General features: G+C 39.3%; 2 protein-coding genes across 18 annotated transcripts in view; one reads left to right on the plus strand and one right to left on the minus strand.

The window, feature by feature from the left end:
* Positions 1–2,839, plus strand: part of KMT2E (lysine methyltransferase 2E (inactive)) — an 89,533-nt gene extending 86,694 nt beyond the window's left edge. For all 6 annotated transcript variants that reach the window (XM_019487468.2, XM_006265198.4, XM_019487470.2 and 3 more), the window contains one exon: positions 570–2,839. In XM_019487468.2, coding sequence (XP_019343013.1) covers positions 570–2,084 — 1,515 coding nt within the window. In that variant the 3' untranslated portion in view covers positions 2,085–2,839. The remainder of the gene's footprint in view (positions 1–569) is intronic.
* Positions 2,840–5,173: 2,334 nt separating this feature from the next.
* The window catches only part of SRPK2 (SRSF protein kinase 2), a 276,798-nt gene continuing 267,918 nt past the window's right edge, over positions 5,174–14,053 (minus strand). For 10 of the 12 annotated variants that reach the window (XM_059725851.1, XM_059725853.1, XM_059725854.1 and 7 more), the window contains 2 exons: positions 13,862–13,954; positions 5,174–6,807 (listed from right to left, as the gene is read on the minus strand). In XM_059725851.1, the coding sequence (XP_059581834.1) occupies positions 6,623–6,807; positions 13,862–13,954 (278 nt within the window). In that variant the 3' untranslated portion in view covers positions 5,174–6,622. The remainder of the gene's footprint in view (positions 6,808–13,861; positions 13,955–14,053) is intronic. The other 2 variants (XM_059725855.1, XM_059725861.1) reach the window with 1 other exon arrangement.

Here is a 14,053-nt window from a genome sequence, read left to right on the forward strand (position 1 = left end):
ACTGCTGGTATAGAGGCTACCTGCACTATATTAAATGGAGGAATTCTGGTTGTCATGGTCAGTCTATTTACATGATTCCACAATTGTGATGAGGAACTTGAATTGTTTTATATTTGTAAATAATTGCATGTGACTTGGTAGTGCAGGGATTTTATAAATAGCCTACATTGCAAGCTTTTCCAGGTAGGGACCATCTTTCTTTTATTAATTCTTTAAAATGTCCATCAGCCATTGAAAGCTGTAGAATAATAAACAACAATGCCTTCAGTTAAAATGTAGTAGTAAGTGATATCTCTGCTTAAACGTAGGCTTGCTACTGTCTCTGAGTTTTATATAAATGAGAATATAAAACCCATGCTCGTGCCACAGAAAAGAAAAAAAACTCTTGATTTTTACAACCCTGTTACTTACAAATAACTTCCAGCACTGCTATTTTCTGGGGGGGGAAACAATGTGTGGGCTACAGTTCTTAAAAGAAGCAAACAGAATTGTTTTAATACATACAGCTGTCTTCAAGTGTGTCTTTGTATAGGAGTTGCAGTGATTTGTTTTTTTTCCTCTTCATCCAGCCTTCTTCACCAAATTCTGGAGTTTCAACTCAGTCACTTGGGAAAACCCCCACAAAGCCAGATCCCCACTGGGAAGCTGCTGCTAATGCACCCGAGGCTGAGAACCTGAATCATCCAAAACCTGAGCTGCAACAGAAACAGCTGACAAATAACGTCCAAGCACTTTCAAAAAATCACCCGTCGCAGTCACATTTGCGCAGTTCAAGTGAGCAACTTTCACATTCACAGAAGCTGCCTTCTGCACCTTTAAAGCTGCATTGTCCCCCTTCACCTCATGTAGAAAATCCTCCCAAGTCATCTACTCCCCACACGCCTGTACAGCATGGGTATCTGTCACCAAAGCCTCATTCTCAGCAGTTGGGATCTCCATACAGACCTCATCATCCCCAGTCACCTCAAGTTGGAGCACCTCAGCGAGAGACCCACAGAAGTTTTTATCCAGCCACACAGAACCTGCAGTCTAGTAATCAGCAGCAGGCTAGTGGACCGATATTTACTCAGACATCTTCAGGACAATCTTCAGCTTCTTATAGCCAGTTTAATCAACAAAATCTGAACAACAGTGCACCACCTCCACCCCCACCCCCACCTCCTTCTTCTACTTATTATCAAAACCAGCAGCCCTCTGGAAACTTTCAGAATTATAGTCAGCTAAAGGGTAACATGCCCCAACAAACTGTGTTTTCATCTGGGCCAAATCAAGCACTTCCTGGTGCTGCAGGCCAGCAAGCAGTTCCGGGACACCATGTAACTGCAGGGCACTTTTTGCCATCTCAGAACCCCAGTATTCATCATCAGGCTTCAGCATCTGCTGCTCCGCCACCACCGCCACCACCGCCTGCACCTGGACCTCATCTTGTACAGCAGCAAAGTTCCCATCAGCAGCATTCTGTAGCACACGTTGTAGGGCCAGTTCATGCAGTGGCGGTAGCTCCTGGATCGCACATTCATTCTCAAGCTGCTGGTCACCATTTGCCTCCTCCACCTCCACCACCAGGTCCGTTACCCCACCATCAGCCTCCTCATCCCACAACAGGACACCAAGGGTTGCAAGCACAACACCAGCATGTAGTGAATTCAGCTCCTCCTCCACCCCCACCCCCACCCTCCAACGTTTTAGGCTCTGGGCACCACCCAGCATCAGCACAAGGGTTACATCACACCTCTCATCAAGGACCCCCACATTTTCCTTCAAATGCTCATTCAAGTGTATCTTCCTATTCATCACAAGCCCCACATCATACAACCCTGGGACCTGGACCTCAACATCAGCCTGCTGGAACAGGACCCCACTGTCCGCTACCAGGTCAAGGTCCTCATATCCAGCCTCAAGGACCAAACAGTATTCCAACGCCTACTGCTTCAGGGTTCTGTCCTCATCCTGGCTCTGTTACCCTTCCCCACGGAGTGCAAGGACCTCAGCAGGCATCTCCAGTGCCTGGACAAATTCCAATTCACAGAGCACAGGTGCCACCGACTTTTCAAAACAATTACCATGGTTCAGGATGGCATTAAAACAAACCCCTTCATTCTAAACATTTTTAAAATGTTCTGTAAGATAAACTGTGTATATTTCATATGTACCTGTTCAAGGTACTTTTTAAAGCTTGTACATGATACTTTGTATAAAAGCAAACACCAGTGCTCTTTCATTGTATTCTTTCCATTTTTTGCTTTTTAAAATTCCTGAAAATGTGCTGTTAAGCCAGTATTAGGTATTTCTTTTTATTTTGTAAGTGAACATTCCAGCTGTTTTTTCTGGCAGTAGATTTGATGCTGCATAATCTTTAAATTTTATTGTTGCAGTTAAATTCATTTAGTGAATGTTTTCTATATTACTTTTTATACATATGTAATTAAATAAGTACACAGCTAAGTGATGGCACTAACAGGTTTTTCATTTTCTTCTGTCAACAGTTTTGTGTGCAAATAGATAGAAAACAATGCAATACAGACTTTTATAGTTTGGTGTGGACATGGCTTTTTGTTTCATCAGTTATTTGCAGAAAATGTAATTTAATGTATAGACTGTTTCTAATGTCTGACAAGTGCTGTAAATACTGTATTTCTTTTGCGTGTAAAATTGCTTAAGGCTTCTTTCATTTGATATAGTATTGTACATAATGACAGGTCTCTTTTGCAAAAAATGTGTGATCTTTGTGGAAGTAGTACAGTATATGATCTTTAATTTTTTTTAATATACTGTCACATTGCAGCACTGGTTGGGCATTTTAATTCATGTTAATAAATCACAACTATGTCAGTTTTAATACAGTTGTCCTGAGGTGGTGGTATATTTAAGGGTAAAAAATTCACAGTAAATCTGTGTGCAAATATTTAGTAACTGCCAAAACTGTGTTACAGCTGCAAGTTGTGGCACTAGTTTTGGGCCTTTAAAAATGTTGCCAGTTTGTGGACATTTCACTCTCCCTGCATGAAGAAACTGACCAGTTGCAATTTTTTTTGCATCTTCCACCTCAGATTCCTGCACTATATTTGAAGGTGTCCATGAGGGTTATTATCTTGTCTTTTTCCTTCTAATCTTAAGGGATACACTACAGTGATGAGAGAAACTACTAGAAATACTGCAGTGTAGTGTCTGTCTACTGAAACGCGTCACTTTATACAAAGCTAAATCCATCCAGTTTGTATTGTATATGAATATTCATACACTGGTGCAGTTATCAACTAAATCTTTACCAAACATGTTTCTAATATTTGTTACTTTGCTTTTGATGACTGACCACTGTAATATCTACACACACATTAGTACATTTGATCTAAGCCTACAAGAGGCTGAGGAGGGACAAAGGTTAAAAAAAAAAATCCTCTTCCTGCAATATGCATTACTTAAGTGGGGTTTTGTTAAATTTGTTTTAGAAACTTTAAAATAAGCTCAGATGTGTAGAACACAGTACTTTAAAATCCATGTCCACTTGTTTATGAGGGTTACATATTGTTATTACCAGAAAAAGATGGGTATGTTTTTGTAACTAAAATAGAATATGAAGTGTGGAATGAACCATACAGCTAGACAGTTTAGATTTTTTTTTTATACAGTAAGTTCAGTGTTTTGTTTTTATTGTATAAGCAGCATAATATCACTCAGTGGCAGCAAAGATGTTATTGCCATATGTGTGCCAATGTTTTATGCTGTAGGACCCAAAGGCAGGATTCTTACTTTGTTTTTTAAATGGGAGCCTGGTAGGAGGACAAAGTGTTTCATGTCACTGTTTTTAACTTGGGGCTGTGACAGTTCCTCTCTCTCCATGTTGTTTAACTCTATATTTCCAAGGAATCGAAGACTTTTTACTGATTTAAAAAAAAAAACCTGGTTTAGCCAACTGAAATACTTTAGCAGGTGATATTTTGTCATAAAATAACTACTGATCCAAGGTGCTGGATTGACAAGAAAATTAGAAATTGATCTCCCTGCTCATCTGGGAACATTCTCATACATGCGTTTTCTGGGGCTAGAGGTTAAACTGATGTTTTAGTCGCAAAAATATCAGCATCTAGGTGAGCTGACCAAACCTCCGAATAAATAACAGCTTTCAGTCAAGACCACTAGCCAGGGCCCAGCTCTGAAAAAGTGACTGACATATCCCAAGACGTGCATCCTAATTTTCGCAGTATACTACACCCTTAGCATGATGTTTAGAGCCAGATGAAACACTCCTCCCACCCCTCCATCTAAGTAGGTCAGGTGTCCATCACCTAGCTTCAGAGCAAACATCTTCATTGTGCAAGTGGCAAAGTCTTTATGTCCTTTTAAAGTGAACAGCTAGAGCTTTTGAAAAATGGAAGAGTAGGAGCTTAAATAAGTCTGAGAGAGCACTAAGTCACTTTCACTGACTGAATGTAGTACCACAGGATTTTTTTTGAGCAGTATAATATTACAAAGAGTTGCAATGTATTAATACTTAATTTGGTGCATTTTAAATGGTGGGTTTTGTCGATTCTTACATTTTTCTTTCCCTCCTGTACTCAAAGAATAAGTGTTCACTTGAGGAGCAGCTACAAATCAATAGGTAACTCCACTTGTGAAGCTCAAAATGATTTTACCTCCGTCTTCTCTGGCTTCTAGTGCAGCATTTGTCCTCACCACATCAGTGTCATCCTTGCTGTTCTAAAAAGATGTTCCAGCATGAAGTGGCTGAAGAGTGGATGAACACCGGCTGTCTGATCTGAAACCCAATTGTTGGCATTGCTGTGGCTGAGTTTCTTCTAAATAGTAGCATTTGGTATTGCACTCTAAGGGGTTTTTAAGAATTTTCATTTTAAATATACTGGAGGGAGACACATAAGGAAAGGGGAAAGGAATGCTTGTTTAATTTGAGCAAGCCCTGGGGAATGCCACTTCTCAAGTCTGACATGTCTAAACAAGCGGTGAGCTAAGTGTGAGACGTACTGTTTCCACTGTTGTACAGTGTGCTGTCACTGACAGTAGGTAAAATGTTAACAAAATACTGTAAGCTTACAAATGAATTGTCAACTGCCATTTCAGCATGTTTCTTTTAATTTGTGCTAGCTATAATGAGAAACGTGACTGCAGCGCACAGTTGGATTTATCTCTACCAAACATTCCAATGACCAGCACAATGTCTGAAAAAACAAAACACTTTAATTAGACAACTGCAAGCACCTCAAACAATTCGTTATTGTTACAACACAGGGCTACCTTCTCACAATCTAGTTATTGCAAAGGCATGTGAATAAATTTCAAATGGACAAAGTCAAGAAAAAGTGGCACCATAATTAACATGTAAAACCAGAAATAAACTTACATTCATCCCACTGACTTCTAAAAGAGGCCAAAATACATCTCCATATTTTACATTCTAAAATCTGTATTGCCTATGAGTCTTGAGTCTAGTTAGCCTTTTTCTAGGAAACATTTAAAAGTTTTGCGTGCAATTTACAAAGGGAAATCTTATTTCTATATATGTTAATTCATGGGAAAAAGTTAAGCTAGTGCAATTTGTTTTAGAAAACATGTAAAGCTATGAATGGAATGAGCATGATCTCTCCGTACCGTCAGATAATTGTGCTGACTGCACTGTACCAAAACTGCTTTTGTATCTACTCTGACTCCAAGCACACATTTTTGTAAAAGATCAGTAACTCTACACAGAGAATGTTTCCCATGCTCACTTTTAATCTCTTAGTATAGTACAACTTACAGTGCTTAAAAAAAGGCAACACCATCTGGTACCATATCTTCACTATCACATTAAAAGGGAAATTGCTATTTTCTCTTTTAAAAGCACTTAAAATAGGCAAAAGTTCTAAAAGGGAGTGCTAAATGATAATGCATACTTTAGTAGAAAGAAGTCTAGCCTTCCTTTAAAGTGCCATTTGGGGAATGAAATCTTGTAAACCAGAGCCACTTTGTGTAAAATCCAATGAATGGGAACTGCTGCAGATGGAAAGTTTACACAACTCTTTAAAGCAGTTAGAAGTTCACTACATGCAATTTGTATGCTACAAAGCTCTCTAAAACTTAGTAGCTTTACTCTGAAATTGAATCCCCATCCCATATTTAAATGGAAATAAACATTTACAGGGTGCATTTACATATACTATAATACAAGAATGATGTCCCTTTGCCAGAAGATAAAATTGTACAATTCCTTGCCATTTCTCAGTACTGATTTGATAATTTCTTAAGCTTGTAAATTATATAATACTCATCAGCTAAAATATTTTTCATAAATAGTTACAAAACCTGGCAAAACACATTGGGGGGGGGAAAAGTACTTTTTGTTCAAAAAATTGACATTTGAATGCCACACAACACAAGAAACAATGCTTAAAGACACGGTAAGTGTTTTCTGAAGAAAGTGGGTCAGTAAACTACTAGCTGGAGACAAAAAGACTACCCTTCCCCAAGAACACAGTGCACAAAAAGCAAAATGTCAAACAGTACCTCAAAGCAAAATAAAGGTCTGAGGATGAAGCCAGCTCATTTGTGATCCTGTTTTGTGATAGTCCCCATTTAGGTTTGATGCAATGGAAAGTGGTTGCTGGCTTAGCGCTATATTTTGAGGCTGCTAAGAATTCAACCATGGATGCCTAAGGCATTCTCCAGCTGAAGCTCGTTTTTCTGGGACCATTTCTAACATGGGAATCAAGAAATCTGTAAATTGTGCAGCATCTTCATGAGGCCATCCATACTTCTCCACAAGTACATCAAACAGGCTCCAAGGTTTCAGCTTGGTTATGTGCCGGAGTTCTCCTGCATGGAAAAATGAATTGTGTCAGAAACAGCCAATTATCAATTTTATTTCTGCTTATGTTATTTAGTCACTTCCATTCATCATATCCAGAACACTGTAGCACAGAATATTTACCAAAGCAGGTTTGTGTAACTGTTACTGCAGTCCTCCCTTAGAAATAAACCCAGCAAACATTTTAGGTCATTATCAAAAATGAAAAACTTCTTAAAGCACATGTTCTGAAGGCATGGTTCCTCTTGAATTGGTTGCACTAGACTGGCAAGCCACATAAATGTGTGTCCTTCGTACAATTATTTTCAGATCTCAACTCTAACCAATCTTTACATACTAGATTAATTTTGAAAAGAACTAGCCTCTGAAAGATAGATGAATAAAGTGTGAATGCTAGTGGGATCCACTCAGGACAAAGAAATGCAAACTGCAGTGTGGTGAAATGATAAGTCTTCGTATCAAATACTACTTTAGCCTTGATTGTGGCACAGCCTATTGTTAGCTGACCACATGCAAAGAAAACCTGAGTCGAGATTAAAGATAAGCCAAGGGAAGTTTCCTGGTGAGAAGTGCTGCCATCACCACCACCCTGACAAGTTTTCACCGTAGTGCTGAAAAAGACTGCAGAATCCCTAGGAAGAAACAAGTAGCGTGTTCCCATGGCTGTCACTTTCCCCACAGGGCCCGTGAATGCCCAGCCCCACTACCTGCCAAAGCCTAGAGATTCCAGACTCAGGATCCACCAGACTTGTCTGGCACACACTTGATTACAAATGTGGTCCTCCAAACAACATACCTCTTCCCATCTGCCTTCCTGAGATGCCATGTCCATCTCTGACACAGATGCATCACACCAGTGTCTAAAAGGTGTGATGTCTCTGGGTAAGGGTCCTGGCTTTTCCCAAGATCTCACCACAGAGGCTAAATTAATATTGTTGATATATTCTGAATGTTTTATTTGTTGCAAAGTAGAGCCTGAACTTGAATTTCCAAGTCAGGGTTAGCATGTTCTGAGGAAAGTATAACACCCCCTTGGGGAGGGATGGCTAAATAGATCCTTACAACATTTAGGGGTAAGTCTGGGGGGGGGGGAGGGGGGGGGTTTACAAAAATTCTTCTGGGTTTCTTCAAATATTTAACAGATGATGAAATAAAAGCAAAGGTAGTGTAGGCCCCAAAACTAAATGAATACTTTGTCTCATTTTTTGAAGTAGACTGTGGGGGCAAGGGCAGGATGAATGAACGTGGGGGCAAGGGGAATGAGGGTATGACATTGTAAATTGCCACAGCTGAGGTGGCAACAAAACTCCAATTCAGTTTACTCAAACGAAACCACAAGTCCAGTGCAAGTATTCTTAACAAACGTACCAAGTTGCGGATGTACCCTAAGATGGAAAATAGCAAGCACACAGCTATATTTAAGAAAGGGGAGCTGGGGGGGGAGGGGGAAGAGGGAATTATATGGGCACCTACAGGCCCCTCAGTCTGCCCTCAATAGTACAAATTTTGAAGGTAAGAATAAATGTATGTCAGTAAATAGAAAGTGAGATGAAATGCAATTCCAGTTTTACCAAAGAGAGAACGTGCCAGGGTAACCTGATCTCTCATTCTGTAGATGGGAAATGAGGTAGACATCATCTGTCAGGCCTTCAATAAAGCAACTAGCACAAAGTGATTAGCAAATATAGGCTAATACCCAAGTTAATTCAGGTATTGTACACAGAACTGGATGTCCTTGAGGACTGGAGTAAAAGAAATGGGATGAAATTCAATACTACAAAGTCTAATAAGGTCATGCACTTCGGGATTATTAACAGGGAACTCATCACATGGAAACAGCTGAAGAGAAGCTATCAGCATGACCATTATAAGCTATCAGTGTGATACATTCAAGTTAACGCTGCAGTGATGAGAACCATTTAGATCAGGAAAATGTTGGCACAAGTACAAATGGTGTACATTGGCCATGAATAAACTTAGGCTGGAACTCAGACAGGGTTTCTAAATATCAAAGCAATGAGGGTCTGGATAGTCCCCCATGTAAGAGTAGAGGAGCAGAAATCTCTACTGCTTTTAAGATGGAGCCGATTAGTTTATGAAAACAATGATTCGATGCGGTGCCTGTACTGGTGGAAACTGGACTTAATGACTGAGGAGGCTTCTTCCAGGCCCACATGCTTGCAACTTGCTCAGTGACAGCCAGCAAACCACAAAGTGACTGGTGCAGTGAACAACCTGCAGGGAAACAGACCCCATCACACCCATTTCTCATCTCCATGTGGCTTCCTCACTTTCATTTGTCAGAGCAGCCTCTTTTCCATAATGTGCTTTTATCTTTTCTGCTCCTTTGAGGGCAGAGTCCACACACCCACTGATTGTTTGCTGGTCAGTCCTAGCCATCAAGCCCTTTGGCCAGTTGGCATTAACTGCAAAAGTTGAAGTGTGTATCACAAGATGTACACGTGAAACCAGAAGTCTGGTGCAGTTCCCCTGTGGGTCTGATGAACGTCCAAACACACACGGCTATCTATAGATATGCTTTTGTAGTCCCATTATATAATACCTTTAAATATCTATATATTCCCCCCAAATCTAGAAATGCCCTGAATTGATGAACTTTGAAGTTCATTTGTAAATGTCTCAGGGATATAAGCCAAAAAAAATTAGAAAAATCTTTGAAAAAAATTAATTATGGGAAAAGTGAAATCCTCACATTTCTGACATAATTTACGGGATAGTCACTAAACTTTTCCGTTTTTACCCTAGGAAGAGATGTGGTCCACAAGTATTTTGGTTTTGGTAAGGAAAAGGTGGCGTTGAAAAATGGTATATTGTACCAGGAATTCAGCCTCGACTACAAAGGAGTTAGTAACTCTTCCTTATTTAATGGAACCCACTCACATCTGTAAGTAACACCAAATATGCAATTTAAGCATACAAAAGGAAATATATTCACAGCCGCATCGGAAAAATTAAGATGACCCCTTAACAGTCATACAAAATAGTGCAGCCACTTCACAACACAGAGCAACAGGAAATAATGTGTTTAAGTTACAGCAAACCAGGTTCAACTTACTCTCAGCAAAAAAGTCCTTATTGTCAGAAGCAAGGATTTTTTTGCTAATATCTCTTATTGGACCACCTATGTAGTTGGGAGAGAGGCTAGGCCAGCTTTTGGGTATAAAGTGCCTTTCTTTAGGTCTGGGCAACTAAATCAAAGTATTTCTATTCCAAGTGGACTCTGATTTACAGACCCTACTTTTCCATACCCAGCACCTTGGCACTGAAGCTGCATAAGACCCATGGTTCTTTTGACACTTCTGGCCACTGGTCAGTGGAAGCAAACTCCTTTTTTATAAAACTGAATCCTCAACTACAATTCTGCCTCCCCAGCTTTCTCCATGCCCTTTTGTTCATCAAAAGAGCTTCAGAGAGTGCTTCAACAGTGCCCTCCAATGGCTTGTCTAGATGTAGTCAAATCCCTTAAATGTGAGGCAGCCTAATGTCTGAAGGAAGGGCTCCTGGGGGCATCTTTGAGCTGTCTTTTCATTGTCTCTTCCACAAGTAGCAACTTAGGGACCACCTTAAGCAGCAATGGTAATGTGATAAAGCCCACAGTAAGAAGCACTTCCTTGGAGAGCACAGACCTGTTGCAAATCCCTTGCGTTACAGCTTCCGGGACAAGAGATTTTGTTTGTTTGTTTAAATCCTTGCCATCACTCAGGCTAAGGCTTTGTGACACTGATTTGAATATTTGTGCTACTGTGCCTTTAGTTTTAAATTGTTAATGACCTGAATTATAAATGCTTTCTTATAAAAAATGTCATTACTGGGACTATCTTTTAATTCAATTTCACCCAAAATCCTGAAAATTAGGAGCCTGCAATTTTGCTCACATGAATGATCTACAAGTAGTTCACTGAACTGATTTCCTTGGAACTATTTGCTGCTTAAACCTCTTAAACTGTTTGTTCCATCACCAGCTACCATATTTTCATTATTTTTTAAATCAGTTTTTTTGGCTAAAAAACTTGGTATTTCAAAACAAGATGAATAGAATTGTTCCCCCATTAGTGATGAGAAAGTATGTATACCTTCAATACATTTATCAACTGGACTGTAATTTTTTTATACAGAGGGCAATGTTTTCTAAAATGTCTAAATGTATATTCCTAAACCCTTATTGTAGCACCTAATGATGAGCTATTCCAAAAGCACCTAATCAACATAGGCCCAAAAGCCTCCTCCAGCAGAGTTTGCAATTTGTGTGCATCCTTGCCAACACATTTCAGCTTTCTTAACTTGGAGAAGGTTTGACATATCAGCAGGGGGTGCTAGGCACAACAGCAGCATGTCTATTTGCTTAAGTTATCAGTCTTCTGTTGCATTCATGCTTTTCTCACAATACTGCTGTTCATCAGCTTTGAATTTGGCTCTTTTATCCTGAGCATTTTAAGTGTAAACTTTATAAAAAAAACAAAAAAATTCTGTGTCCAATCTGGGAAGAAGGATCTCTTGCATTCAAAAGTTTGTGTGAGTCTATCCCAGCCGTGCAGTTGGTCCAATAATAGATATCACCCAAGGAAATCCTTGCCTCCAATCTATAAGAAACTAAAACTAGTGGGTAAACCCAAGTTTAGCAATTTACAGCTACACATTAAGAAGAATGTACATAATTAACCTGGGATGAAAATAAAATTTCTGATTTGAAATAAAAACTGATTTAATTTAAACAATGTTTAAATTAAAAATGGATTCTAATTTTTTAATTAACATTTTTCTCCAACTAGCATTTCCAAAGCCTAATTTCCTGCCGGGATCAGCTTTAACAAAAGTAACTAATATAAACAGAATGACCAGTTGGTAATGAACAGCTTAATAAAGATGCAATATCAGATCCATTGCTACTAGAAAAACCGCCACCAGAATACCCAGAACCACAGGAAAGCAGAGTAGGAAGGGTCCTCAGGAAGTCATCTAGTCCAGCCCCTGTTCACAGCAGGATCATCCCTATGCAAACCATCCCATTCCTCACCCACAATCAACCCTGCTGTACAAGAATAGTGTGGAAAGATGCCAAAGCACCCTAACCTGCCACAAGCAGAGCGGGGGATGGGGACTGTCAGCGCCCCACAGCTGCAGTGGTTGTTAAAATGCACTTGAGAGATCCAAGGAGGAGGGCCATGTCCCCTCCCCCCCTGCAGAGGAAAATAAACAGCTCCTCTCCCCAAAGCTATAACAACTACAGGTTCTTTTTTAGTATTAATGTGAACTCCAACAGACCAACCTTATTAGCTAGACAGAAGAGCAATAAAGGATTCTACCATAAACGACAATGAGGCAAGAGAGGCAAGGATTTCTTAGGGTGCCTGGTTTTCTGTGCCTTAGCTTCTTATGATCAGACCTGAGGAAACATGTTTTGCATTAAGAAGTGCGTCTAACTCTGCCTCAGCTACATAGTAGATCCAATAAAAGAGACAACCTAAAAAATCCTTGCCTCTTGCATAATTTCTGGCCCACCACAGCTACAACATCACTCTTCCACTACCACGATATGAAGGAAGTCATGGCTGGTTCTTGATCTACGCCTGCTCTAAGACTCCAGAGCCAAAGAGGGGCAAGCAGAGAGGCCAGGAGTATAAATCTGCAGCAGGAATTCCCAGAAGGGAATGAGACACGCACTGGAAACAAACAAATCTTGACTACCACTTAATTTTAATCTTACCAACTGCCCAAGGATCAAGAGTAGTCAGATGTCCTCAATGATAAAATTCTCTCATCTGTGCACCAGAAGCACTGCAACACGTTTTTAATTTCGATGTCAAGGTTTTTACTGTTTTTACAAAATGCTGGTCAGTCTGTGCTAAGCTAGTATTTAAGCCCAAATAGCCATTCTGAAGACACAAAAAAAGGACCTTGTATGTGCACTAAAGTGACCATCACAGTGAGCTAGTGTTGAAGTTAGAAACATCACCCAGGAATCCCTATCCCTGCTTAACCACCAGACGTCACCACTTTCCACAATGAGTTCACTTATGAGATCTGAAATAATGCTGAGTTGTTATTGGTGCTAGCCTGATTTCTGCAACTACTGAACAGAGAAATTCTAAAGACATTAACGTTTATTGTTAGAGTGTAAGAGATTACAATTAGAAGAATTTAATCAACAAAATAAAAAGAGCAAGTAAGAGAGACACAAGGTACTACAGCCTGACAGCAGAACAATTCACCATGTTATAAATAGAGACATATACTAGTTTAATTCTGCTAACGTAACTGAAAGCAAAATGAAAGAAAGGGAGTGATGTATTTGACCAAAACCAGTTCTTGTACTATGTCACATACTGGTTTAGTATTAAATTTATTTCATATTTGTACAGCACTTAACATGATGGAGACCCAGGCTATGAACAGGACTTCCAGATACTACCACAACACAAATAACATTGAGACTATTAAAAGTGAAATAATGCTATTGAGATGGAAGACACGAGCTGTCCATACCTAAGTCACACAACTACTATTTCTGTATTTGTTTTACCCTTTTTAAAATGGGAAGGTAATGGCAGGAAATACATAAAACCTTTGTGTTTTGTGCTTTGTGTTTCTCTTTATCATCTGTTTTACTCCTTAGAAAGAGAGTCTGCTTGAACAGCATAAGGTAAAAAGTGAACAACAGTTATTTTTCCCCAAGAGTATTTTAAATCCTTTCAATGTTTGACAGACTGCATTATCTGATGATAATTTACAGAGAATATAAATTTAAATTAATTTTACATTAGGATGCATTTGGTGCTCTATGTATATCTATGCATTTAAATAATGCTTTATGAAAATTTTGCTTAATATCCACTGTTTCACAATATAAATGGTAAGTGAAATCATTTTTACTCTGCAACTTTTTGCTCTTCATGGAAAGGTGAGTTCACACTTATAAAGCTCTTCTTTAACATGATCTTCTCATTTAAACGGATATATTTCTTCGTTACCCATACATGAATGTATAATTTATCCTTTTGGCTAGCGTTATGCTTTAAATTAGTGTTGCATAAATACCATTACCTTTTTTGGTGAAAAACTCCTTGGAATATTTCCCCAACATAGCGTATTTTCGAGGGATTTTTCCCAGCAGTTCAATGATCAATGCTATGTGGTCTGCATTGGAGAATATTGCCAGCAAAACAGAAACATACAACAGTTTAATCAGTACATTGCATGCACACACTAATACTGGCCCGGTACAGACAGAAATAG

This window comes from Alligator mississippiensis, chromosome 4, assembly GCF_030867095.1.
Source record: "Alligator mississippiensis isolate rAllMis1 chromosome 4, rAllMis1, whole genome shotgun sequence".
In the NCBI taxonomy this organism is placed as follows: Eukaryota; Metazoa; Chordata; order Crocodylia; family Alligatoridae; genus Alligator; species Alligator mississippiensis.